A 26,032-nucleotide genomic window follows, 5' to 3' on the forward strand; every position below is an offset into this window, starting at 1 on the left:
GAGGTGGGAGGACAGGACACAGGCCAAGAACAGGTTGGGTTATTGATCTGTCATGGCCATGATGTGTTATTTTGATCTATTCTTAAAAGCAACCCAACAACCCAATGAATTGAACAAAAACAAACTTGCAAAATGGTGCCCATCAGCAGTGGCTAAACCAGCAGTCTCACTGCTGGGCTCAAGGCATGCTGTACTGGTTTTGCATGGGGAAAAAAAGTAATTTGAATATTTTTGTTGTTTTCAGAATGTTTGGTTTGATTAAAATCACACTGCAGCTGGGATTGTTTCACCTGTCCTATAACAGTCAGGTCAGTCTTGAAGTGAACAGCATCACTCCAGGGTGCAAAGTCATCCCATTTTGAAAAGGAAGATGAGAACAGAAAATGAACAGATTGATTCTTCAGTGCATTGAAATATTTTTAGAGCTTAAATTTAAACAAACACTTTCTTTAATATTTCTATAGTTGAAGGTATAAACCCCTACGTACAAATTTTTTGAATTGTCAGGACAAAAAAAACCACCTCATTGCCCAAAAGTTAATTTTTCCTGAAGCTGCCATAACTGTCAGCATTTTCCACCCTGCCAACAAGCAAACAAGTATTCTCCCCTCTAGGTGAGGACAATAAGATGCCTCAAAGGTTTTTATTAAAACTTTGAATCAAAGTAGTTTTCGAAGTTGCAGAGGGTCTTTGTTTATGGAAAATTCAAGTCAAGAGAAAACTCAAATTTTTGGAGGATGAGAGAAATTATGGCAATTTGGACAAAGATCTTTCAAGTTTCAAAAGGGCTCTCTTTTTAATAAACACCAGTTAAAGAGCCACTAAAACAAAAACAATACACAGCAAAGGCTCTATTTCAAGGCCTGCCAAGGCAGATACAGCTTCAAGGTTTTGTCTTTGCTTCCTGAAGGCTTTTCCCACCTGCTCTGCTTCTTGCAGAAGCCACTTCCAAGGGCTTTAGCCAGCTTGAAAGACAGTTTCTGGAGGAAGATCAGGCTTAGGTGCTTGTACTCCCACCATGGCTCCAGAATCATCTCCCTCCTTTAAATGGGGTCTCCTGGGACATGGGAGGTCCTACCTGTGGGTGAATTTTGGGCCTCATGCTGCTTTTTTTTGGGGAAATGATTCATGGGAAAGCCAGTTTCTCCACTTACGGCATCTGTGAGCTGCTGGAACCCAGGCTTCCTCCTGCCTCAGATGGGTGAATAGCTGGCTTTAATTTTATTTGTATCTCACATTGCCAAATTAAATGTGCCATGGGTGGGTGAAAAGTGATAAACCCAGCACTTTCAGAGGATGAATTGAGACCATATTCCTGTTCCAAGAGGACCACCCAGACAATACGGATATTTTGATCATGTCACAGGCATCCAGGGACAATCACAATGCATGGGGCAGGTCTTCTCTCTTATTTGGGGTGAAATAGCCCAGCTTCTGTCTGTAGGATCAGCAGGGCACTTGGGGTGCTGAGATCATGTGAATACCCCACAGTGCATTGCAATTGCTGCAATGGCACCAGGAGGATGCCACTGCTAAATAAATATGATGCCTTTCAAAGAAACAGAGGATTTGTGTCTTTATGTTGGGTTTTTCTACCATGCCTGCAGTGAAATTGGGCATATGGCCCCCAAGGCAAGGGGAGCTTGTTAGAAAGTCCCAGCCTTGCGGGCAGCAGGATTTGGCCATAAGAGTTTGGAAGCAGTGACAGGGCTCATTAATGTCAGTGGTACTGGACCAGGGTGTCCTGGGGCACTCTCCCACTGAGGGCAGGAATACTCCCAGAGCTGCAGTGCTTGCAGTCCTCAATAGAGGTGCAGGTCTTCTCTGTGTTAGCATGTCAGGCCAGAAGGAAGCTCATGTTCATGTCAAAGTTCAGCCAAAATAGTCTTGGTACAGGGAAAATTTAAGTAAAAATAAAATTAAGCATCACCTACTTAAAACTTGCACAAGGTAAAAACCTGGTCAATATTAATCAATGGGTAGGTGTTAATTAATGTCTTGTTTCTCAAGCCAAACACCATCAAGCTGGTAAACCACTTTTAACCTCACTTCCAGGTAAATTATGTTTAGTTGCCCTTTTACCTGCTGTGCTTTGTATATAAATGAGCAGCAGCTCCCAGCAGACTCCACTGAAAGGTTAGAGCCGCGCACAGCATCCGGGATGAACGTTTGGGATCTTCTCCGTGCAGACAAGCGCGGCAGCAAGGAATACTTGGGTTTGATTAATTGGGACAAATCCTACTTTGATGGGAGTCCAGAAGGTACAGTGGCAAAAGCAGTTGTTAATCACTGTGTCTGCAGCTCGGTGTTGTGTGGTCCGGTGTGGGAAATATTGTTATGACATCAATATGCATCTCCAGGATGGATGATGCGTAATCCGTGTAATGCTTAAAGATACGCAGGAGAAAGTGGGAGAGGAACAAGGGGTCAGACCCTCATTTACAATCTTTTCAGGCTGAGGATTGTCAAATTATCTGGGAAGGATTTTGGCAGCTTTGTCACTTCCCCTCCCCTGGTGTTCAGCTGTTATTTAATTATTAATGTGCATGGCTCGGGGTTGTCTCGGCCGGTGGAAGAAAAGTCTCTGTTGAAAGCGATGGGAGTAGACTTGAAAATCTCAGCCTCATGGTTGTCGTGTAGGACCTTTTGGAATAGTAGGAGAGGATAAAATGTCATGAAAAGCCAGATCCAATGTCCGTCAAAGTTAGTGAAGTATTTCCATCATTTTGGTTAGACACAGGCTGATCCCCAGGAGTACTGGTGAAAGAGGGGAGTGGAGAGATGTGGGAGCAATCCCAGCCAGCTTCCACTCCTGTGGATCATGTTCATTGCCCTACACTGCCCTACTAATTGCAGATTTGCCTGGTTAATGAGTCTTCATGCTTTTTGCCCCACTCTGGGGGACTCACGGGCCCCTATGTCTGCTTCAGCAGTGTTACAGAACACTTTCCAAGCCACAGCCTCCAGCCAAAGGCTGCCCCTTGCCAGAGACTTCTCCTGCTGCAGTAATGCCTCTCAGGCTGTGATTTTTAATGACATTTTGATGCTAGCAGGAGCAGCAGTGTATGGATTTACACCAGCCAAAGAGTGTGTCTTCCTTCACCGAGGGAATGGGAAAGACTTTTTTCGGCAGAAGATACGTCTGCCTTCAGAAGTGCCAGCAAATTCTTATTAGTGCAGACAAGATCTGGGGAGAGGTTTCCTCCTTGGATGACATTTTTGGCAGTTGTCTGAATATTTTCCCCTTCTGCAAGGAACATGGCCTTGGAGATGTCTCGACCATCAGCATTTCAAACAGAAATCTCTCTCATTGTGATTGGCGCCCTTTAAAATCTTCTCATCTGTAAAACATTTTCCTCTCTAATTTTGGAATCAAAACTACTGAGGCAATTAAGTTCCCCCATTTAGGTTTTCTCAGAGGTTTCTGTGCTCTTTCTGTTTTATCTCAGTCTCAGCAGAAGGTGCCATATTCCAACAAACAAGGCAGAAGGGGCTCGTTAGGTGTGTTTGTGCATTGGGCAATGTATTTGTTAGAAGAAGCAGTTTTTGCTTCTGAGGATAACAGAGATGCATCTGTGCATTCATTCAGCAGCCACATAAACACGCATCTCACGTGCAGTAGTGGTGGCAATTGAGTAGTAAGGGAGGTGGAGCAGATCCCAGAGGAAAATACCCAAAATGGTACATTTATGCTCTATTATTAGTCTTCTCACTTGCCAGCCTTTTTCTCCCACTGATGCAGCAAGGGAAAAAAATCTCCAACAAACCAACTCAAGAGAACACTGCAAAATTTTCTGCTCTTGCCTCAATTTCAAAACAACATCCTCATTGTGTTTACATCTGCACTCAGTAAAATATATTGCCAGTTTTCCAGTATTCCCTGTCAGTCTGTTACTAATCCCTCTTTTTGTGTTTTCCCAATGACAGATGGTCACCATTGACAAAGTTTCTAGAAATTAGCTGGGATGCTCAGAAGTGCTAACTGGCAGGGGGGGTACAGGGACATTAGGATTAAATTGTTTTTAGTGTGGCACAAACACTGGGCTGGGTGGGCCAAACTCCTTTTTTTGGCTATTTCTGCCTGGGGTAGATAAGGCTGCTTGCCTCACTGTCAGGACCATGTCTAAATTACTGTGGATTGATGATATGCAGACTTGGTGAAATCTTTAACACTCACTTTCCCTAGAAATGGCAATATTTTTGCTTTTAATTTTGGTAAGAAAATAGAAAAACATTGCATTTTATCTCAATCTCAAGTTTGTTTTTTTTTTTAAGCTCGCAAAAAGAGCCTCTTACTGCTCCAGCTCCCATATCTGTTGTGCAAAGACTTTTTAGACTTGATATAGTTGGAAAGAATACCAAGTTTCAAATTTTTTAATATAACTTTAATCAGGAGTTTTGTTCGCCTTTGCCACGGGGGAAAGGAATTTTAAGTCTCTTTTGAAAAGACTGTTTCATCACTCAAGGTGTTATGAGCTTAACATCTCAACAGACTGGGAGAAGCACAAAAGATACACAAAAGGTAACAGCCATCAGCTCCAAACATCACCCCTGGCATGGTCAGCGACACCTGGTCTCGGAAAAGAGAGATAAGACAACGAAGAATGAGAACCTAATTAACATCGAAGGCAAAGAGATCGATAACCAATAGGAAACCAAATACTAAGAACTGTGTAACTTGGGACCAATGAATTTCTGTGGGTTTTGACTGTATAAATATCTGAAAGATCTAGTCAAATTCATGTGTGATGGAATGATTTTCTCTGCACAGCTGGGGCTATGTGTGGATGAGATGATTTCTGTTGCACATCCTGGCCAGAACAACATCCTGGCCAGAATAAAGTAATGCCTTGATTATCCAACACTAAAAATGTTGGAGAGTTTTTGTTTTTCCCGTGGTTTCAGTGACAATATGAGCTTTCTTTTTTTCTCAAATTTTACTTGATTGTGGTTACAAATACTTCTGAAGCCCAGACTCTAATTTCTAATCCCTAACTCCCTGAAAATATCCCTTTGTTTTCATAATAATGTGTGATTTTGATGTTCTGTTGGAGGTTCCCTGCATTTCTGCTCTTTCCTATGGAGTCAGTTTAGACTTTCTTTTCCTCTGACCGTTTTGAAAGCTGGATGTTCCCCTCATCTTTGAACTTCTCTACTTTTCCATCCAGGTAATGATCATATCACCTGCCAGGTAACACTCTCAGCAACCCTCAAAAGGCAGATGGGATGGCTCAGACCCAGTATTTACATATTTGACTTACTCCAGTTTACCTGAAATGCTGCTGCCAGGACAAACACTCTCCTGCTGTGTCAAGCACACAAAGGGAGAAAAGTGTTTGAGCTCCTTTCAGCTATGTGCACTTAATCTGTGTTTTAATGGAGAACTTCTTAGTCTTTGATTCAGCCATTTTCCCCTTGATGATTACTGATAGCCTGCGATAACTTGGGTGGTCCTCTCTCAGACTTCTCATTCCTCCTAATTTTAGAGAGAATTGTAGTGCTCAAGCTTGCTGAAAATTACTCAGTAAGGGATTTTACATGTTCACCTCATTCAGGGAAAAATAACTGTGGGTGTAAACCGTTTTGACCTCAACAGAGCTGAGTTTATTTACACCAGCTGAGCACCTGACTGAGCCTATCCAAACCTGACCGTGATCTCTTCCTCTCTCAGCTGTGATTAAAATATTTTCTGTCTTAACCAACCTTAAAGCCCTGCTCTCTACTCCATATCTCAATGTGTCATCTGGGCTAACTTTGCATAAATTGTTTGTCATGCAAGACAGACAAGTTTGGGTTTCTTTCAATTCAACAAGACTTTTGCTGATTAACAGTATCAGTGTTCTCAAATACTGCCGGCTACCATGATCTTGTTTGAAAAAGATTGAGTACTTGGAAACTAAATGGCAGAAATATGAACAGAGCACTACATACAGGTCTGAAAACAGAGATTAAGAGTTAAAGCCTTTGAAACAGTACATGAGTTTTCCTCCTTAATGTGAAAATGATGGCTATCATCTGGTTTGTAAATTCATATCAGATGAACATCTTGGAACAGTTAGAGCTAAAGAGCAGGAGATGTACAACTGAATAGAAGGGAAACCCCCCCTAAAGATGAGGGAAAGGACTCACAAATACTTCATTAGATAGGGAAGGGATCCGCAAATACTTCATTAGATAGGCTGTGTACTTAATGTGAGCTGGGGAACAAGCCCTTTTACTTTGGAGAAGGAGTTTCTCCTCTCCAAATGTGGGCACTGCAATATAAGAAAGATATTAAACTATTAGAGAGTGTCCAAAGGAGGGCAACAAAGATGGTGAAGGGCCTTGAGGGGAAGCCATGTGAGGAGCAGCTGAGGTCACTCGGTCCGTTCAGCCTGGAGAAGAGGAGATTGAGGGGAGACCTCATTGCAGTCTACAAGAGAGCATTGTGAGGGGAAGAGGAGGGGCAGACACTGATCTCTGCTTTGTCGTGACCAGTGACAGGACCCGAGGGAATGGCATGAAACTGTGTCAGAGTGGCTTAGGCTGGATATTAGGAAAAGGCTCTTCTCCCAGAGGGTGCCTGGGTCCTGGAAGCACCAAGCCTGCCAGAGCTCAAGAAGCATTTGGATAATGCTCTCAGGCACATGATGTGATCCTTGGGGTGGTCCTGTGCAGCAGCTGGACGTCGATGAGCCTTGTGGGTCTCTTCCAAGTCAGGATATTCTATGATTCTATGAAATATGTCTCTTTAAAATAATTTGGATGAAAACTCTACACAACTCGCTTCTATGCTTATACTTCAACAAAATTTTAGCTTTCCAACTTTGTGTCTCTGTTGCCAGAACCCATTTCATCACTTCACTTTAAGTGAAGGAATCAGGATCCTTGAGAGCTTGATGGCCCAGAGGTGAAGGATGGCTTGGGACTACATCTATCATAATGGGGCAAGCAGCAATAATTAGGGTTAAACTGCAGAAGTGTCAAGGTGGGAGAAAGCTGGAACCAGAGGTGTTGATGAAATGCTGTTGTCGGCAGTTTTATAATGCCTCTGTGACATGAGACTGAAAATTACTGTGCTTTCTAATAATCAGTGCAACTCAATTTAAAATGCCTTGTTTAAATAACCATTTTGGAAAGAGTCCCTACTGTTTTCTGCACTAGAAAACATCAGGATTCCCAGCCTTGGGCATGCTTTTGCTGGTTGCCCAGGCATTTGAGAAAGGACTCACTATTCCTTCTGAATCTCCCACCTTCCTTCCAGGCTGCTGGGCAGAACACATGACCCACCTGCAAGCCCAAGAGTAGACTCACCAGGAGCTAAGCAGTGTTTGAGAGAGCTGGGCAAAATTTAAAATTATCAGAATAGGGCTGAATTATCAGCAGAAACAAACCCATGTATTTCCCCAGTTATCAACAGAGCAATGTTGATTTATACCAGCTGCAGATGTGACCTAGATGACAACTTTCTGCTTCATCTCCTGTGCTGGGTGATGCTTGGAGGCCTGTTGCTGAAGTCTCATCACTCAGAATCCCTCACTGAGCTGGGCCCCACATGTTTACTGAGGACTGTACATTTTACTCTCTCATCCTCAGTGTGCTGAGCCTGTCCCATGGGGTCACAGCACGTCTCCCCTGAGCAGGTCACAGCTGACATGCTGGCTTGTAATGGGAAGTGGCACTGCACATCTGGGAGCAACAAAAGGAAAATGTTGAAAAAGTGGCTTTTTTTCCACATTTCCTGTCTATGGTGTGTAAAGTCAGTGTGCCAGAACACTGTCCAGAAAAGAGCTTCTTCTGCCCTCTCCATGCCAGCTTGTGCTGGGGGACTCAAAAAGGCTTCTAAAGCAGGTAAACTGGAAGTAGGGGAGTTCCCCAGTCTTAATCTTGCAGTTTTGGAGTATAAACACAGGACAAGCAAAGGGTTTTCTTCCTCCTCTCATCTACCCCTTAACCACAGCCAGATCCATTTATAGTCTTGTGCAGCTCTTTCAGTCTGGTTGAAATAGTGGATTTTCAGAGACAGGGTATTTCCCTTCCCTCCAGCATTGCTGTAGGAGTCTGTCCCTGCTTGTTAGCGGAGAAATGTTATAGCCCTGCAAGTTGAGTCAACAGTCTTTACCCATTTGTGGAAAAAACACCCTTTTTCTTTTAGCCCTGGGATCCTCATCTCTCAGCCCTGGGTAATTTGGATTAGCTGTTACTCATGCAAACAGTGCCACTTTAGTTTAGTCTGATCTCATTTCCACCCAGAAAAGAGTTTGAGGGCCTCAGAAGTGTGATGAGAGCCTTCTACTCCCAAAGAGCTCCTTCTATCACTGCTATGTAAAGTCAAACATTTGCTTTAACATCAGAGCAACTGCAAGAGCAGAGTCCCAGTGTTCATGCAAGCCACAGCTATTATGGCAAAAGCCTTCCAGAAATACCCTTTCAGATGCTGAGCAGAAGTAAAACTATCAAGGTCACTTCCAGTTTGATCTTGGTGTGTGCTGCACATTCTTCATTTCTCTACACTCTGTCAAGGACATTAGCATCCCTTTATAGGTGTGCTGCTTGCTTGGAACAATAAGTAGTTCTTCCAAAACTTGTGAGCTTGTCCCTGCCAGGTGAAGTTAATCATGTTAAGGAAAACTTATTTTATCTCTTAAGCCTTGTCTGAACGTACTTCAGGCAACAGCACTCAGTGGCTGAAGGATCTCAGCTGGCTCCTGGTGTCCCAGCACAGGTTAGGAGAGGAGTCACTGGGAGAGAGCTGGCACATTAAGTAACGAGGCAAGAAAGTGTTTTCAGGAACACGGTGCTTTCTCTGCTTTCAGAAAACTTTCAATGAAGGTAAGGCACCTTCCTAGAAAACAAGCTGTGGTTTCAAAATGATGTAGAAATCCCTGGGGGAGTTTTTCTGCCCTGCACCATGCAGAAGGTCAGATGGTATTATTATGGTGGTCCCGCTGCCCTCAACATCTGTGAAAGTTTGTTCCAGTTCCTTTGAATAGATAGTCTGCTTAGTAGGAGGTGACTTACTTTTTTTTCCTGTTGGCATGTTATCAGAAGAGATCAGACTAGTTGTGTATTTATCTGGAATTACAGTTATGAATCTGCTTAATAAGGCAGTAATTCATATCTTGAGTGATTTATGGCCTAAGCCTGAAAGCCCTCTGAATCCCTTAACTCCACTGGGATTTCCTAAGGCAAGGTCATTGCAGAATTGCACTTCCTTGTGCTGCTGATACCCTGATGGTGTGGAATCAGCACCTTCCCAGTGCCACTTATTTGTTAGCATTTATAGAAAACATCACAAGCGGACCCAGAATAAATGTAATTTGTGTATTATTTTCTTATTCACCTTATTTAACAGCTCCCAAAGTCCTCTCCTGCCTTCCCCTAATAGGGTACCTAGATGACATGGGAGGAGTTTTAGGAGGCAATTCTTCACTCTGGAACTTCTGTGGTTAAAATTCATTTAGCTCCAACAAAGAAGAGTAACAAGCTTTTATAGTCCCTGTGAAGTAGTTTTAACCTAGGGCTCAAAAGACAAAGACTGCTGTTGAATAGCAATATTTATTTAGCATTTTAGCATTTAAATCTTCTCTATTTGGCTGTGTCTTTCCTTTTGAACTGGAAGCATAAGTTCCTCTGTTTGCCTGCAAAACACTTTTTTTTTCATCTCACACTGAATCCCAGGAAAATCCTCAAATATTCTTGTAAATCTCAAAGATACTAAGGCATTAGCCCCCCTTCTTCCCCATTTAGACCTTTGAAGGCTGGTGTGACTAGAATGATTTTGGAGTTATAGTTCAGAGTCTGAATAAAAAATGAAGGGAAGCATTTTGCAATACCGTAGCCTGTACAATAACTAATTACTTATAGATTTTAGGTCACATTTGAAAAAGACAAGTACTGAAATAAATGGATAATCATTTGGAGCTACCATTAACAGTTTGTTTAAGAACTTTGGGTTAAATTCAACTCTGTGTCACAGCAGAGCAGCTGCCTGCATCAGTGCATGGTCCAGCTTCATGCCAGCGCCTGTGAGAGCCAAACTGGCTCCTTTGCAGGATCAGAAACACTTGTAGTTTGGGCTTCTGCGCTGCACTGGATGGTTGGTTGGGCCTTTGCTGGATCATGCTGGTGGGAAGAGTTAATCAAGTAAAACCTGACCAGTTCTGACACCAAGTGAGACAAAAAAAGCCTTACGGTTTTGAGGCCAGATGCTGCCCTCCACCATGATGTTCAACAGAAAAAACTAGGAAATGTGCTGGCATATTTGTGGTGATTTGATCTAAAACATCAGAAGACTTCAGAAGAGAGGGATGAAAATATGATTATTAACCTATATATGATGCGATGAGTTTAAGCTTTGGATGTAGCCTGCATGTGTATTAAAGTTGTTACCTGTCTGTAATATGCATATAATGCAGAAAACGATTTATTGCATATTTTAATGCGATGTCTTTAACTCATTAATTGCCTTTTTTATCTTTGCAGCTGGAATCATCAATAATTTTGCTAAGGAGGTGTGTTATGGGTGCACTCAGCATAAACTTCAGGCTTTGGAAACCTGGAGAACTGGCTTTTAGTTACTAAATGTTTTGCTCTTCAGCATCTCTCCCTTCCCATGGGGCATGAGATAGGAAACCTCACTTCAGTTGAAGTGTGAATTTTGGAAAATCCTTCCAGCCACAGCACATATCCCACTGTGTCTGGCTGTTCCCCATTCCTTCAGAGATGACAGAAGGTTCAGTTTTCTCCCCAAAAGGAGAAAAGTCTCAGTTTGATGCCAGATAGCCTCTATGAAATGTTCGTCTTCTTGGAAAGGTAGTGTCAGATACGTTGGAAATGGTGCTCTAGGGCTCCAGAAAAGATTTGTGTCCTCAAGGGTCTTTGCTCACTTACCTCATAAATACACGTGAGCTAGTGAGACAGAACTACCCAAAAAACCCCAGTTCTCCCCACCCGTTCCAAATCTCTTCAGAACACAAGGAATGATCAGGGATGGGAGCATCTGGAAATAACATCATTCCTAAGGGAAAGTGCTCCATTTTAATTAATTGTATCCCTTTTATCCATGACAGTGTAATTGCATTTTGCTTAACTAAGTCTTTTTAATTGGTGCTGGGCATGAATGATAAGCAAAGCTGTACTACTCCTTGTTAGCTGTCACAAGCAGCTCTTTCAGGGCAGTGCAGGATGGTTGGGAGACTTCAAAGCTGGGGTGGAATAGCTGGAGCTGGGTATTTGGGAGGGAGGGGGTGTGGCCCTGCAAGCCAACCTCCAAAACTCAGGGCTACCCCTTTCTGTAGATGCAAAAGGATTTTTTATTGCTGACCAACCATCCCGTGGTGACTTGTAGCACTCTTCCTGCCCCAGTGGACCTTCCCTTAGACTGGAGAAGTGAACATATGGGGCATGAGTGCCCCCCAAACCTGCTGCATGGGGGTCGCAGTGCTGGGCTTCAGGCTCCAAATGCCACTGCTGGCACTTGTGTCCTGCCCCCACAGCGGTAAGGCTGGGGGTGAGCTGTACAGCTGTCCCTCCTCTGTCCCTCCATGGGGACACCTCTGGCATGTTGGCAAAATCTGATGGTTTGCCTTAAAAATTGTGTTTCTAGGTATTAAAGAGTGGGGAGCAAAACCTGTTCAAGTGTCCCAACTGCCCAGCAGCTTCTCACAAACCATCAGGTGTAAGAGTCTGCATCACAAATACCTAAAAACATCTGTTCTTATTTTATAAAATCCCTTTATTGGAGAACTGTTTGACCAGTGCTGCAGTTATCCAGGACTGAGACCACCATAGCCTGTCTCATTCCCTCAAACCAAGCACCCCACTCTCAGATTTTGGTCTTGCTGTGTGTGCTGTCAGCTGTTCAACAGGATAAAACACATTTTAATCCTTCCCTATGGCACAGGGACATCACAGGGACCCTCTGGATGCATCACCAGGCCCTTGTGGCAGCCACTGCCATTCCACTCCTAGGAACATAGAATCATGGAATGATTTGAGTTGGAAAGAACCTTAAAGGTAGTCTATTTTCAATCTCCTGGGCAGGGGAGCCCTGTCCAACCTGGGCTTGAACACTTTCAGGGATGAGGCATCCACAGCTGCTCTGGGCAACCTCTGGGCCAGTGCCCCACCACCGTCACAAGGAAGAATATTCTCCCTGATATATAACCTAAACCTACTCTCTTTTAGTTTAAGGCTATTCCCCCTTGTCCTATCTCTACATGACCTTGTAAAAAATCCCTCTCCAGCTCTCTTGCTGGAAGGTGCTCTAAGAGCTGTCTCTTCTCCAGGCTGAACAGCCCCGGCTCTCAGCCTGTTTTCATAGGAGGGGTGCTCCAGCTCTCTGAGCATCTTCGCAGCCCCCTCTGGCCTCACTCCAGCATGTCGCTATCCCTGCTGTGCCGGGGTCTCAGAGCTGGACGCAGTGCTCCAGGCGGGGTTTCACGAGAGCGGAGCAGAGAGGGATGCGCCGGACCCCCGGTTCTCCGAGGGAGAAGGCAGCGCGGAGGGGCAGCCTCGGGGCCGGGCCGGTGCCGCGGGTCTCCCGCAGCGGCTTTGCGGAGCGGCGGCGGCCCTTGAGCTCCCCTTAGTGCCGGGAAGGAGCATTTGAGACAACCGGGCTCGGCGGCGGGGATGGGGAGGGGTGTCGGGAGGGGACCGGTGGGTCCTGGCCAGGTACCCGCGGCTCCTCCCGCAGGTCCCACCGCGCTCGTGGCATCCCGTCAGGATGTGTCCAGCGCTTGTCCTTGCAGGGAAACCTTTATTTATTGAACGTAAACTGCATCAATCGCATGGGATCCAGGAAAGCCCAGTTCAATATTTTCTCCCTAATACATCTACAGGTGTGTGCGTGTATAATTTTATTTATTTATCTATTCAAGCGTTTATTTGTTTATTTATTTGTTTATTTATTTATATTTAACACCAATCAATAGCTTATTCATGCTTTGCTACATTTTTTATTTGTCATGATTTTGCTTTACTGGAGCATTTAATTTCAAGAGGTATGAAAAGCTTAGCTTTATACACCAGATAAGTAAGGGGTATTGCTCCTGGAGACAGGTTAGGAAATGCTGACAGAGAAGGCAAGGGACTTAGCTAAGGTCAAAACAAAGCGCTGTGCTAAACCAGGATAGTATGGCACCTAGATCCCAGGCACTTATTTTTGCACTTTAATGTGTGATCAGCATACTTTCTGAAGAATATTTATATTTGCATGCCAGAGTGATCATCTGATGATTTCTGAGCATCTGCTGTTTTGGGTGTATGCACTTCCCTGGGGGTTTTAAGCTCAGGTTCACAACTGTACTGTGATGAAGATGGACTAGCCAGATCAGCTGCAGTAAGTGCACGTTTCTGCACACTGATCCTATTCTCTTACTGCACTAAGCTAACGTGGACCATCACCTCCCCTGTGGACTTAGAGGTCACACATGTGTGAGCTCCTGCAGATGAGCTGATGTCAGGTAGCTGGAAAAGCTGTGAACTGGCTCACATGCCTGAGCTCCAATTGTTTTGTGACAGCTGGGATGTTTCAGGTTACCTGTAGGTCTTGCAACTGTTACTGATTTGTGAAAAATTCAACTTTCTTTGTCAATATTTTTATGACCTGGTAGAGAGGCACAAAAGCACAGCCTGATGAAAAGCTCCACGGAGAGCAGAGGCAGCAGCAGCTCCTAGGACAGACTTGGTGTCCCATCAAGCACACTCCACCCCAGCATCCTCGTTGTGGTTGCAGTTGTGTGCACCCCAGTCACGCTTGCTACAGTCCGTAATTGTAATTTCACTCCCCTTGCAATTTACGTCATCGAGCCAAATTTGTCCGGTGCCTTTGGAAAATCAAACAAACAAACAAACAAAAAACTGTTGGATGAGAGAAAGAGGAGTATGCATTTTTTTTTCTAAACAGAGCCCTGTGGATAGTGGGCATGTGTTGGGTTGTGTGGATGGCTCGTTGGAAATCAAGTCTTTGGGCACAGTTCAAGCAGCACTTGACATGCTGCTGCCTCATCCCAAGAGGAATGAGCTGCCCTGCTGAGGAGATCACTTGCTGCTCGTGTAGGTGACCTTGCTGTGGTGTGTGTAAGCACCCGTGGCAGGCCTGGAGAGGTGTAAAGCTGTAGTGGACTCACCTGCTGAGGCTGTGAAGTAAGAGACCGCACGGTTGAATCCCAGCATTCGGCAGACTACGCCGGCCTCTCGGATGGTCCAGCCATCGTCACATATTGTTCCCCAGGACCCTTTGTGGAAGATTTCCACACGGCCCCTTCTGTCTCCTCCCACGAGTCGTACAAAATTACTGAGGCCAACTGAGAGTTCAGAGGAGAAGAAAATAACTCTATGGTTCATACAGGCATAAGGAAAGACATTGACAGACAGGAGCAGTGACCACCCAAACCAGAGGGATGTTCCCACCTCCAGGGTGGGACCAGAGGTTACTGGTAGCTCAAATCCAAACAATTCAGGAGCTCCCCTGGTATTTGGAGACACCAGGCTGCAGCTCAGACCACAGGCTCCTCAGCTCTGTTAGCTGTGCTGTGTGAGTAGAGGGGGATTTTGGGCCTGATGTCAGGTACCTTTGATACCAGAAGGCAAGTGAGAGAAGAAGTAAAAGTCTGGTACCTTCTCCTTTTTCACCTTTGCTCCCTTTTACTCCTTGGGAACCTGTTGCAAAATAGAAAAGCAAACATTTGACTGTTGCTTGTGGAAAAATCCAGTTATTATCTAGTTCTGAATGCTTGTATGAGTCAGAGATGTGCAGACTCCTCCCCTTGTAGAAAATGAACACCCTGAAGTGACTAAGGGTATGTAAAAGAAACGTGGCAGGAAAAGTAGGATCTTCCTAACTTGTGACCAAAGAAAAGGGCCACTTTAAAAAACCCATCTATTCATTCACTTGTGGGAAATGTATCTCATTTCCCTGTAAACTGACATCTTTGACAGACTTTGGGATCTCCAGGAGTAGGCATGGTATCTCCCAAAGTACTTGCAGGAAGACCTACATCCAGGGATTTGCTCTCCAGGGAGAGAAGAAAGGTGCTCTCAACAGTCCTCCACATTTCTGTGGAGTATCTTGGTCTTGAGGGTAAGGGTGTTCAAAAAAAACCAATGAGTTCTTTTGCCCAAAGCTACCTCCAGATGCAAAGCTCCAGAGGAGGAGTGCATGGAGGAGCCCCACATAGAATCTAGTTTATTTCTGAGGATTCCTGTACTATTCTGTGTGAACAATTGAAAGAAAAAAGCATCTGGAGCACAGTTTGCTTCCCATGGGCTGTTGTAACAACTGTTTGGGGTTTTTTTTGCTACAGGCCTTATGATTTTTTGAAACACCCTGTGATTGGAAGGGAGGGGAGTCAAGGATGGAGAGTAGCTGTAGTGTTGGACCTTCTGAACAGTTTTTGTGTCCTACAGTTAGCAAGGCATAATTAAATGGCCTCACTGTTAGGTGTTTCCAACAGCTTCACTATTCCATGTTCCTCAGTGCTGTGTTTACATGGGATTTATCCCAGTGACATGGTGTGCTACAAGATGTCTCTGAGCAAAGCAGAGAGGAGTGTGGGTTGTTCCAGTTTTCTGTGAAATAGGGGATTTGAGAAAATCTAATGCATCTGTTTTCTTGCATGTCTTTTAGCACACCTCCCAGGGTGTACACGTGACACCCTGTGCATTCCTCTGCTGGGAAGGCTGATCTGTCTGTTGAGTTCCTGCAAATGAGCTCTGCAAACACGCCCCAGAGTTGCTCGTACCAGTCTGTGATCTACGGTCCCAAATCCAAATGCACCATCAGCTCCACAGACCCTGTGGCAAAGAGCCTTACCAGGATATCCGCTCTCTCCCTTGGCTCCTTTCAGTCCTGGTTCTCCTTTCAGACCCTTAGTGCCATAATCACCCTTGCTTCCTTTTTGACCAGCTGGGCCTGGGGTACCTGGGTGGAAAGCAAAAAAGTCATTGCCTTTGTCCCTTCCCAAGGAAAGGGCGTGACAAACATTTCACATTCATGCAGAACAGTGGAATGTGGCACCTAAAGTGCTTTGCATCTTCAGAATAAATCATGCTATAAGGGTTTACCTGGTGGGCCCTGGTCTCCCTTTGCTCCCTTTTGCCCTGGAGGTCCTAAGATCATATGAAAAAACAAACAAACAAACAAACAAACATTTACAAGAGTGATCTTTATACATTAACAAAAGCTTATACAAATTAGTATTTATGATGGATTTTAACTCATCTAGTTTAGGTGTCTACACTATAAACATCTATTTCTGAATCAGGTGTCTTATTTCACATCATACTCAGTGCAGACCATGTCAAAAAAGAAAATACAGGCAGTGGAGAAACGTCTTCTCCTGAAGTTCATCTTAAACTGCTGCTTTGTTTGTGCATTTTCAATTGATACAAAAATTCAGGCACCATCACCCCCTCATGCATATTACAGATGGTAGAAACAACTCTCTGGTGAGTAGTCAGCCCACAGCAGCCTGCCAGAGTGCCAGGAGTGCCATGGCATCCTGGGATGCATTGGAGCTCCAAGAAGAGGACTCAAGAGATCTTCTCTTGGTGTTGTAGTTCCCTTTCCAGTGTCTGCATGATGTGTGCTGTTGACCCAAAACCTGTTTTATTCTCCTTTACCTGCTATTCCTTGTTCTCCCTGATCACCTTTGAGTCCAGCAATGCCTTGTATTCCTAAAATGAAAAAGAAATCAGTAAGGGTGAAGCCATCACACAAAGTGGGGCCACAGTAGAAGGTCAATGAGTTACAAGTTTGAGCAGTGCTGTACCTGGGCTACCTCTGGGGCCCTGGTCCCCCTTCTCCCCTTTCTGACCAGGTCTGCCATCGAGGCCAGGACTTCCAGGAGGTCCACGTTGTCCAGCTGCACCTTGAGGTTGAGTGAAAGCAGCACACATGAAATGTAACACAACACATGAAGGAGATAAAAAGACAGCTTGATCACCAACCCTTGTACTCTGAGTTGAACTTACGAAGGCCAAATTGGGTCTCTGAATTGCAATCCTCCCCTGGCAGTGCTAACTTTAGCAATGCAGTGAGGAATGATCTGGAGTGAAAGGCTGCATGGACACAGGTCCTGGCTGACTGCTAGCCTTAAAATGCACAAGTGCTCTCCTCAAAGAGCAACCAATTTCGGCCCTTGTGTGTGCACACACGTCAGGAAGGAGGACATGGCCCTTCTTTCCCTCTCAGTCTCCTGCACAGTGAGTGGGGCCCAGATGAGACAGCCAAGGCTGCTGGATGAGATTGGATGACATTGAAATGTTGGCATGATTTCTTCATCTAATCATCATCTTCTCTCACCCATGCTGGGATCTAGACCGGCTGTAGTTTTCCTTGTCATGAAACACCATATAAAAGATATCAGTCTGATGTCTCTACAAGAAATTGCACCTTCTGTACTGCTTACCTTCCTCTCCTTTCGGCCCAGGAGGTCCAGGCTTCCCTGGGCTACCTGTAACGATATCCTGGCATCAGTGCTAACGAGGCTTAGCCCAGCCCCTCAGCTGGGGCAGCCCTGCACCCTTGTCACACTGTGTCCTCTGCACTTACCATCGTGAGCTGGCAGTCCTGGGACTCCATGCTGTCCCTGAGGACCCACAGGTCCCTGGGGCCCAGGGTCTCCCTTCTTGCCCATGTCACCTTTCTGTCCTTGGGGACCTATCAAACAGCATAGCACACATCTATAAATTCAAAAAACCAGATTTGTTGTCTCTGCAGCCAGTGGAACACCTCTGTCCGGCCACAGCAGTAGCAAGGTTTGGCCTCACACCAGCGCTTACCACTCAGTGACATTCCCATAAAGCTGTAGGAGGACAGAGCTGGTATGTCTGATCCACCTCTGGCTCTGTCAGCCTCTCTTGCCAGATGTTTGGCTGGCCTGCTGTTACAGGCTTGTAGTGGTGCCATGACACCTCTCCAATCTATTCCCCAAACTATCCCTATAACTGGAATGTTTCTCCTCTAGTTAAACATCCCTTACCACAGTCTGAATGCTTCCCTGCTCCTAGCCACAGTGGAGATAGAGGGCAGCATATTCCACTCCTGTACTTCCAGATAGTTCTCTCATCTCCCCTTTATTTTCTCTTCTCTGAACAGGTGATCAGCATGCTCCAAATGAGCTGAATTGCTTGAAAGTGCCTCATTTGAAGACGTACATCTCCTTCATCTTTCTGCTCTAGAATTATCCCAAAGTCCTTGCCTTTTGGTATTCCTCCTACAATCACTTCTCTTCTGGAGCATCTTGTGCTAATGAGAGCATTGGGGCATCCAGAATCTGATGGAAGATCTGAGGAAGCTCTTATCAACCTGCCCAGCTGTCCTCCCTGCTCTGCACCACACACATCATCTGCTTTCTTTTCCTTTCCTGCTTTCAGCCCGTGCGAGACCACTGAGTAACAGCTATCCATAATGCATGTCACATGGGAGAAACATGTTGCATAACTCTTCTACTTCAGGTGTATAAAGCCAGGCTTATGTAAGATATAAAGCTCTCAGAAAGAGGTTCCACTGAAATGAGGACTAACATCCACATGCTTGTGCATATAAATTGTATTGTATTATTTTATACCATGAAAATCCTACTGTAAACATCACTGCTTTAATCTAGGATAAGCTGATAATTGAATATCTGTGGCTTTCATTAGACAAAGGTCACTCTGTAAAGAGACTTCCGTGGTGCAGAGTCAACATTTTGCATGGCCCCTTCTCCCTGCCCTCCTTTGGGAGATTTGCTGAAGCATGACATGAAATTAAACCCCTGCAGATCAGGTCAAGTGTCCTGTTTATCCAGCTTCCTCACTGACTGTCAAGCCACGCTCAGGGCTGCTTGGATTTTTATGAATAGTGACCTATGAAGACTTCTTCTGGTGTTTTATCTAGAATGAGTTTAAAAAGAAATATGTGTGAGAACATTAAAAATGTTGAGATAGTGAAGAAGTCTTACCTGCAAGCCCTATCTCTCCTTTTTCTCCTTTCGCTCCTGGATCACCACTTGGGCCAGTAGGACCAGGAGCTCCTTTGCTCCCCTTCTCGCCCTGGGGTCCATGTATGCCTGCAAGGACAACATCATTTTTCTGAGGCTTCATGGGGTGCCATGACTAGTGAATGCCAGCAGCAGGACACCCACCACAGCTGTGAGCATGAGCCAAACTCCACTCTCTGTGCATTTGAGAGTGGTGCTGGTGACAGTGGCAAATTGGCCCACTGTGACTGTTGCACATTGACTTTTAAAATAAGATTTTTTCCAGCTAAGTTTTTCTTTTGCTCACATTAGCTCTACATAGGCTTATTTCCTTCAACTCCAATCACATTCTTACTCACACCTTGGCTGAGGACATGATTGCTCATAAAATCATCCATAAAGCCACTTTATGTTCATACACAGAAGTAATTCAGGTGTCAGAAAAGCCTTACCTTGGTCTCCCTTTGTCCCTGGTGGTCCCTGTAACCCTGGGATGGAAAATACATATATCAGCTGACACACATCATCTATTCACAGTAATGGCTAAGAAGAAGAGATGATTTTTTTAATCATCCTTTGCTCACACGATTTCAGTCACCAGCGAGGCCAATCTTCAGCTGGCAGGGACCAGCACAACCACTTGAGTAAAGTCCTTGGAGCTCAGCTGAGTGCTTGGCTGGGCAGGGGCCAGCTTGTGTTCCTGCCAACCTCAGCTCATGGGGACCATTGGGGAGATCTTCCATGAAAATGCACTGAACTATTGGGCTCTGATGTGTAATAACATTGCTTGGCAGGAGGTGCTGTTTCGTAAGTGTCGTAAGTGCAGCCAGGAAGATATGAAAACACAATTTTTAATTTATTTTTTTCCTTCAGAAAATCTCATTATTGTAGCCAAGAAGTAGGGATGGATGAGTTACAGACCTGACCTAACAAGGGTTGCATCTTAGGTCATCATCACAGGATCACAGAAACTGTTTCCTGGTCCAGCCTCTGCTCAAAGGGGAGCCAGCATTAGACCAGGACTTGCTGCATCCTCACAGTCTGGAGATATTTACCTCCTGAGGAGGGTGTAGTTCCACACAAACCCCCAGGTACACAGGGCAGCAGCTTGGGCATGGCTGTGGAGGGCAGAGCTTGCACTCAGCCGTTCCTGAGTCTGTGCCAGTGTTTTCCTAGGGATCTCTGTGGGAGCACTTGGGCTAGCCAAGGCTCCTGGAGGATCAGTGAAAAGGTACAGCAGGTCTCCTCATGGCCAGAGCATTGGGTGTCTGCACACTGGGTAGGGTCTTGGTCTGGGGACTGAAATCCCAAATCCTCACTTAAGGTCTCTTAGATGAAAAAAAGAAAAAGAGGAAAATAAGAGAAGCTGTGGCTCATTTACCAACATACCTGGTGGACCAGGATCTCCTTTGCGTCCAGGAGGCCCTGAAATAAATATTTAATGCATATTTTTCAGTAGTCAGCAGCCAGTGAGGAACACAGCAGTATGGGATCGACAGGCTTGAGGTGTGGGCTGGAGACACCACCCTTTTGGATGGCATCTAGAGTCCAAATCTGCAAATCACGGGAGGGGAGAGGAGCCCAGAGCCACAGGTGCAGCTGCAAGGGGCTCTGGGGGTTTGCACAGTGCAGTGCTCCAGCTCCTATAGGTGCTGGAGCACCTATAGATTCCAACCCTGGGCATGGGGGCATCACTAACTGACAGGAAGATTAAATCTTGCCCTAGTTATTGGATCATCTAAACCGGGTTTTCAGCCCCTCTTTGCCAGTGATGCAGAGGAGTGAGGTCTCCCCACTGCAGAGCCAGCATGGAGAGCCATACCTGCAACCACAGTGATGTTGTTCATCCTCATCATCAGGTTTGCATTGTTACTTTTAATTATGGTGATTTGCTCTTCTAAGCTTCTCCTCCAGTTTTCTTCGTGTCTCATGAGAAAGCTCTTCTCAGTAGAGCTTCTTGCCAAAGCCAGATTGTTGCCAAAGGAGCTCTTCAGAATCTCTTCTGTATAGGAGGTATTTTGCTCTTGAAGTTTCAATATCTCTCTCTGCATCTTAAATACTGAGGAAACAAAAAGCCCATGCAATGAATATTCACTGCCCGGTCTGGCTGGGAAATGGTATTTTGGCAGAGCAGTTCCTCAGCACCTGGGGAGGACACCGGGAGATAAAGACCACCCCTGTTAGACCCGGGGAGGTGGTTTTCATGTGCCAGTCCTTGCTGCAGCCAGGAGTGCAGCTGGGAATGCCTTTGCAAATGCAAAGCACACGTACAGGGTGGGGGAATTGTCCCCTGCAGCGGCTGCTTTGCCTGGAGGTGTGCGGAGGAGCCTCTGTGCTCCCTCAGAGGTTCCCGATCTGTGTGCTCATTCCCACTTGCCCAGGCCCCCAGGAGCACCCAGCAAAGCTCTCTTTTGATGCCAAGCCCTTGGCAAGGTTGTAGCATTACCTTTGTACATCAGCAGCCCCTGGCCGGCCGTCAGCAGCAGCAGGTAGATGCTGAGGGCTGTCCGAACACAGCATGTGGATGCCTTTTTATGGCTCTGAGGCTCTAAAAACCAAGACAAGAAGGGTAGACACTCTCCCACATCTCTTCCCTACAAGCTCTGCTTGCTTCCAGCCATTTCAGGCTTGGCCACAGTGCTTTCCAGCAGTGAGGAGCAGCAAGGTCCCTCTGTGAGAGTGCTTGATCCTGCCAGCAAGGCAGGCTGCCTTCCTCTGCTCCAGGCTTTGCACTGCAGTCTTCTTGGCCATCTTTTCCTTAGCTAATTTAACCAGCTCAATTCCATCAAGACTTAACCCAGCCTATAGCAGTGTGAATGTGGTGGCTTTCCCCTTTCTGCATCAATAAACTCCCTGTTCCCCCTGCTTTTAATTGTCCCAAGCTGCCATTCGGAGGGTTGCTCAGGGCAATTCCTTCTCTATCCAGACCGCTGCACACACATGATTCCAACAGTGATGCATGTATGCATCAAAATAAATGAAAAATCAATAGTAAGCTGAACTGCAGAGCAAATTGAATCAAGTCATAACATGTTAAACTAATGACTACCAGCAAGTGCAAAATAAATAAATGGCTTTGTTGAATTTTGGCCTTCAGGGAGAAAAAAGTATTTCAGAAGCATTGTTAGCTATGTCAGACATTCAGTAAGTTACCCTCAACTGGGGTTTTTCTTTTTTTACAAAGTAATGTAATCAGGACTTTAAAGTCTTAGTTTTAAAAGACTACAGTTTTTTAATTGGTTTTACAATAGAATGGCTTAGTCAGCAATGAAGCTTTTATATTCAGCTAAAAAATTCATAAACTTACTTTTTTTTATTGAGTCTGGTGATTTTAGTATCTTAACTATTACACATGAAAGTCTTACTTAAGAAAATGAGACATTTTCTAAAACAGGAAAATCATTTTTTCTGATGCTCAGCATCAGCTTTTGGCTAGAAAGTGTAGTTTGACATACTTCTATTTTTAAATGGTAGCTAATTTACTAGCAAAATCACTGCAAAAAGAATTTAATATGCAATATTTCATTTTTATGTGTTGTTTTAGACCAGATAAAATCCATATAAACCCATTTAATAAAAAGAAACCTTACCACTTATCTGAAAGGTTGTGGTAGAAGCTGAGGCAAACCCAATCTTTTCTGAAACACTGAAAGTGTTCATATCACTCGAATTTCCATCTTCCCCGTATTTGTCTTTAAATGTCATGACAAGTTTCTTGTGGCCAACTTAAAGCCTTGTAAGACTATGGATAACAAAGAGCTGGAGGGACTTCCTCTCTGCCTCCTGATTTGATGCTATCTGATATGCATTTCCTATCTGCTCAGTTTTTATAGAGTACTGAGGACTCTGATGTGGTAATTTGAACAGTTCCTCAAAAAATCCCACAGCTAAGATGTTCAGTCATGTGCTCACTTGGAATCCAGGGAGCCTTGGGCACGAACCTGGAAGATCTTCAACCTGGAGTTGTTCAATATCTCTGCATTGTTATGGGGTTAGGCATGAGATGGACGCATGGAATTTGTTCCTAACACAAGTAAACCTCCTCAAGAAGATAGCCAAGAAGATTCCGTGTTCAATGTCAGCTTGGCAATCCCTCTCCTGGGAGGGGAGGCTGAGGACTTTGTCATAGTGGAACACACAACAATGTGCACCAAGGTGTGCATCAGTAGATTGTGCGAGACTCAAGCGCAAGGAGGGAAAGAATCAGGAGGAGTTGTAAGGACAAGTGAGTGATGATGGGATGGGGGATGCTGAAACCCAAATGGGTTTGGGATGATATGGAAAAGAGACACTTGCAACCTCCTTGACAAAGTCTCTCCAGCTCCTGCTTCCTCCCTGATGAGTTTTTCATACCCATGGACACAATTCCTACCTCTTCACCATTTCTTTACCCTCATGCTGCCAAACTCCCCCCTGCAGACCTCGCCATGGCATTCGGCGTTTTGACTTCTCCATTTATGCTGGGTTTGATTTTGCTTTTGCAAAGCAAAGGGACTCACCCAAGCCCACAGGCAGGAGCCTTCGGTAGGAGCTGGGCAGAGCCCTCCTCATCCACGCTGCCACCACCACGTCCTGCCCTCCCCGAGGTGCAAGGCAGTCACTGTCACATGGTTTGGTCCTGGGCTGCAGCTCTGTGCTCGTCCCTGGCGCTGCTGTGTCCTCGCCGCTTTGCTTGGCCATGGAATGAAAGGTAGCAAATCTTCAGGCAGGGGTGAGCTGGAGATCCACACCCTGACAGTGCAGAGTGAAGCCCTCTCTTCTGCACCTGATGTACAAATCTCTGAAAGGCTTAAACCACAAATATGTGGGGATTTTTGAACCCACTTCTGTGTTCTCCTTTCAAATGTGCTTGTGCAGCTGTGACCTGGTTTGTCCCCAGCAGGGAAGAAGAGGAATCCTCCATTTTTAAACATTCTACTACACTCTGTGTAGGAATTGGGATAATTTTCTTCCTTGTGAAGGGCTCAGGTATCCCCTTGAATTAGGGAGGATTGCCACCAATCAGCTGAGCCACAGTAACTGCCTGTGTGTCCTCTCCCATCATGGCATCACCTCCTCACGGGAGTAAGGGCTCATATCCAGCCCATTTCTGATTCTGGTGGTCCAGCTGACCACTCTGCACAAGCCTGGAGCCATCTTCTCTTGCTAGATGATGAGCTGGGAATGACTGCTCTTGTGCTGCCAAGTGGATGTCTATAGGGACAGATGTGATTCAGGTGCATGCAGAGAGCAGATTTACAGCAGAGAGGCTTTTAATAATACTTCTAGTCAAATCCATTTTATTTCAAAATATTAAAAATAAGCTGGCACACATAGTTCTCAAAAGCCCTCCTAAAGACAAAAGGTGCAATGAGATCCCTGTGCCCTCCTTCCCTGAGAAAGAAGCTCAGGGATAAGTTTTCACATGAATCATGATCATGTTGTGGCCATGCCACTCTCAGCAGCCCAGTTGGCATGGGTGCAAAAGCAGGGGTAGATTCCATTGATTTTGACAGCCCCAAACTGCAGTGCTTCAGGTTTTAAAGTCCAGTTCTCCACTTTTGTGGGGAAAGTCATGATCCTTCTGACTGCAGTTGCCTACCCAGCTGGTCTAACCTTTATTTCTAGTTGATGCAGCCCCATGCAGCTCTGCAAGCTGCCACATTCTCATGGCTCAGGTGAACATCTGGCTGTCTGGGTGGTCGTGGTGCCTTTCTATCTCAATGCCAGCCTCTAAGAACAGGCAGCTGATTTCCCAGTGTGTGTGGTGCCGAGGGTCTGGGCCACGCCTTGGGTGCAGAGACCATGTCCCAACATGCTGGCTCAGCCTTTGTGTGTGCTCCCGTCCTGCTTTCTGCTGTCTTTCATTTCTCACTGTATCATCACCGACTGCAGCAATAGCTTGACTCTGATTTTGCAATCAGGAAAGAAAAAAAGAAAAGAAACTGCTGATTCAGTGCAGTCTCCCTAGGTTGATGTTTTGCTGAAACAATGGGGTTATTTATAGAATAACAGTTTCCAGCACATTATGGGACATGTCTGCTGGGCCATCAGTCTTATATGTCGGGCTGTCTGTGAGAAAGCCCTGGTCCCTCTCCTCCTGCTGCTCATCCTGCCTCCCCTGACATGTTCTGCTGACACTCAAGGAAGAGCTTGTAGTCCTCCAGCTCATCCCTTTCCTTTCTACATTCATACAGAAGATGCTCCTCATGCTCTCGTTGTAAATGTGCACCAACATCTGAACCAAGTTTTATAAATAGACCACAGCTGCCTCAATGTCACGGGCCTGGGGGATCTGCTGGTGGAGGGAAAAGGAAGTGGCCTGGAAGTGGCTGGTGGAGCAAAAAGTCCCTGGCCACATCCACTACCTTTCTCATCTCCTTCCATCACTCTTGTCCACTGCAGGCATTTGCCACCACCAAGAGCTCATGGCAAAGCAAAGGGATGCAACACCAAACTCCAGCCTGGCAGCAGCTAAAGACATCAACAGCCTCCCAGCAGTGATTCTGAGAGGGAGCTTGCACAGGCATCAGCCTTCTCAGGACAGCCATTTATCCTGAAAGAACTGAAGTTGCAATGTTTTAAAGGTTTTTTTTTCCCCCAGATGAGAAGATATCCTAGATAAGAGGTGTTTCTCCATTTATCCACAAGATGGTAATTTTTCCAGACTCGTCTATTTGACTGCAGACTGTCTTAGGTATAAAAGTGCAGCATTCAGGAGGCTTTTATTCCCCTCCAAGGAAGAGTGAAAAAAGAGTGTGTGGCTCAAACAGACCTTATATTGGGTAGCCTGAGGCAGAATCCGCCACCATTTCTGCTGTTGTCTCTAGACTGAAGTGGGGGTTGCAGCCAGGAAAGGTGTCAGTCTACCCCTTATCCTAATACCTGCACTCATGTTTCTGCAGATGGGCTTCAAAACACTCAAAAGTAATCCTACCCACAGACCACACTGCTCTCCCACAGAAAAAAAGCAAGTAGCTGTGGTTTGACCTGTGACACAGCCCATACATATCCACCACAAAGCCAGCAACACCCAGAGCTGTAAAATTGCCTCATCAGTCATAGGCTTGCCAGTAGACTAACTTGGTTCTTCTTTTTCCTATTTT

At 45.4% G+C, this 26,032-nt stretch overlaps 1 protein-coding gene across 1 annotated transcript; it reads right to left on the bottom strand.

The window, feature by feature from the left end:
• Positions 1-13,677: 13,677 nt before the first annotated feature.
• On the bottom strand, positions 13,678-22,652 carry MARCO (macrophage receptor with collagenous structure; the record flags this gene model as incomplete). Its single annotated transcript, XM_082284766.1, has 15 exons — positions 13,678-13,808; positions 14,112-14,288; positions 14,602-14,643; positions 15,797-15,904; positions 16,048-16,092; positions 16,606-16,659; positions 16,755-16,853; positions 17,394-17,434; positions 17,533-17,644; positions 18,930-19,037; positions 19,400-19,427; positions 20,329-20,372; positions 20,770-21,006; positions 21,394-21,495; positions 22,538-22,652. The coding sequence occupies 15 exons, from the start codon at positions 22,650-22,652 to the stop codon at positions 13,678-13,680; spliced, it is 1,443 nt and encodes a 480-aa protein (XP_082140892.1).
• Positions 22,653-26,032: the final 3,380 nt, after the last annotated feature.

This window comes from Coloeus monedula (genome assembly GCF_965178545.1).
Source record: "Coloeus monedula genome assembly, chromosome: 7".
Lineage (NCBI taxonomy): Eukaryota > Metazoa > Chordata > Aves > Passeriformes > Corvidae > Coloeus > Coloeus monedula.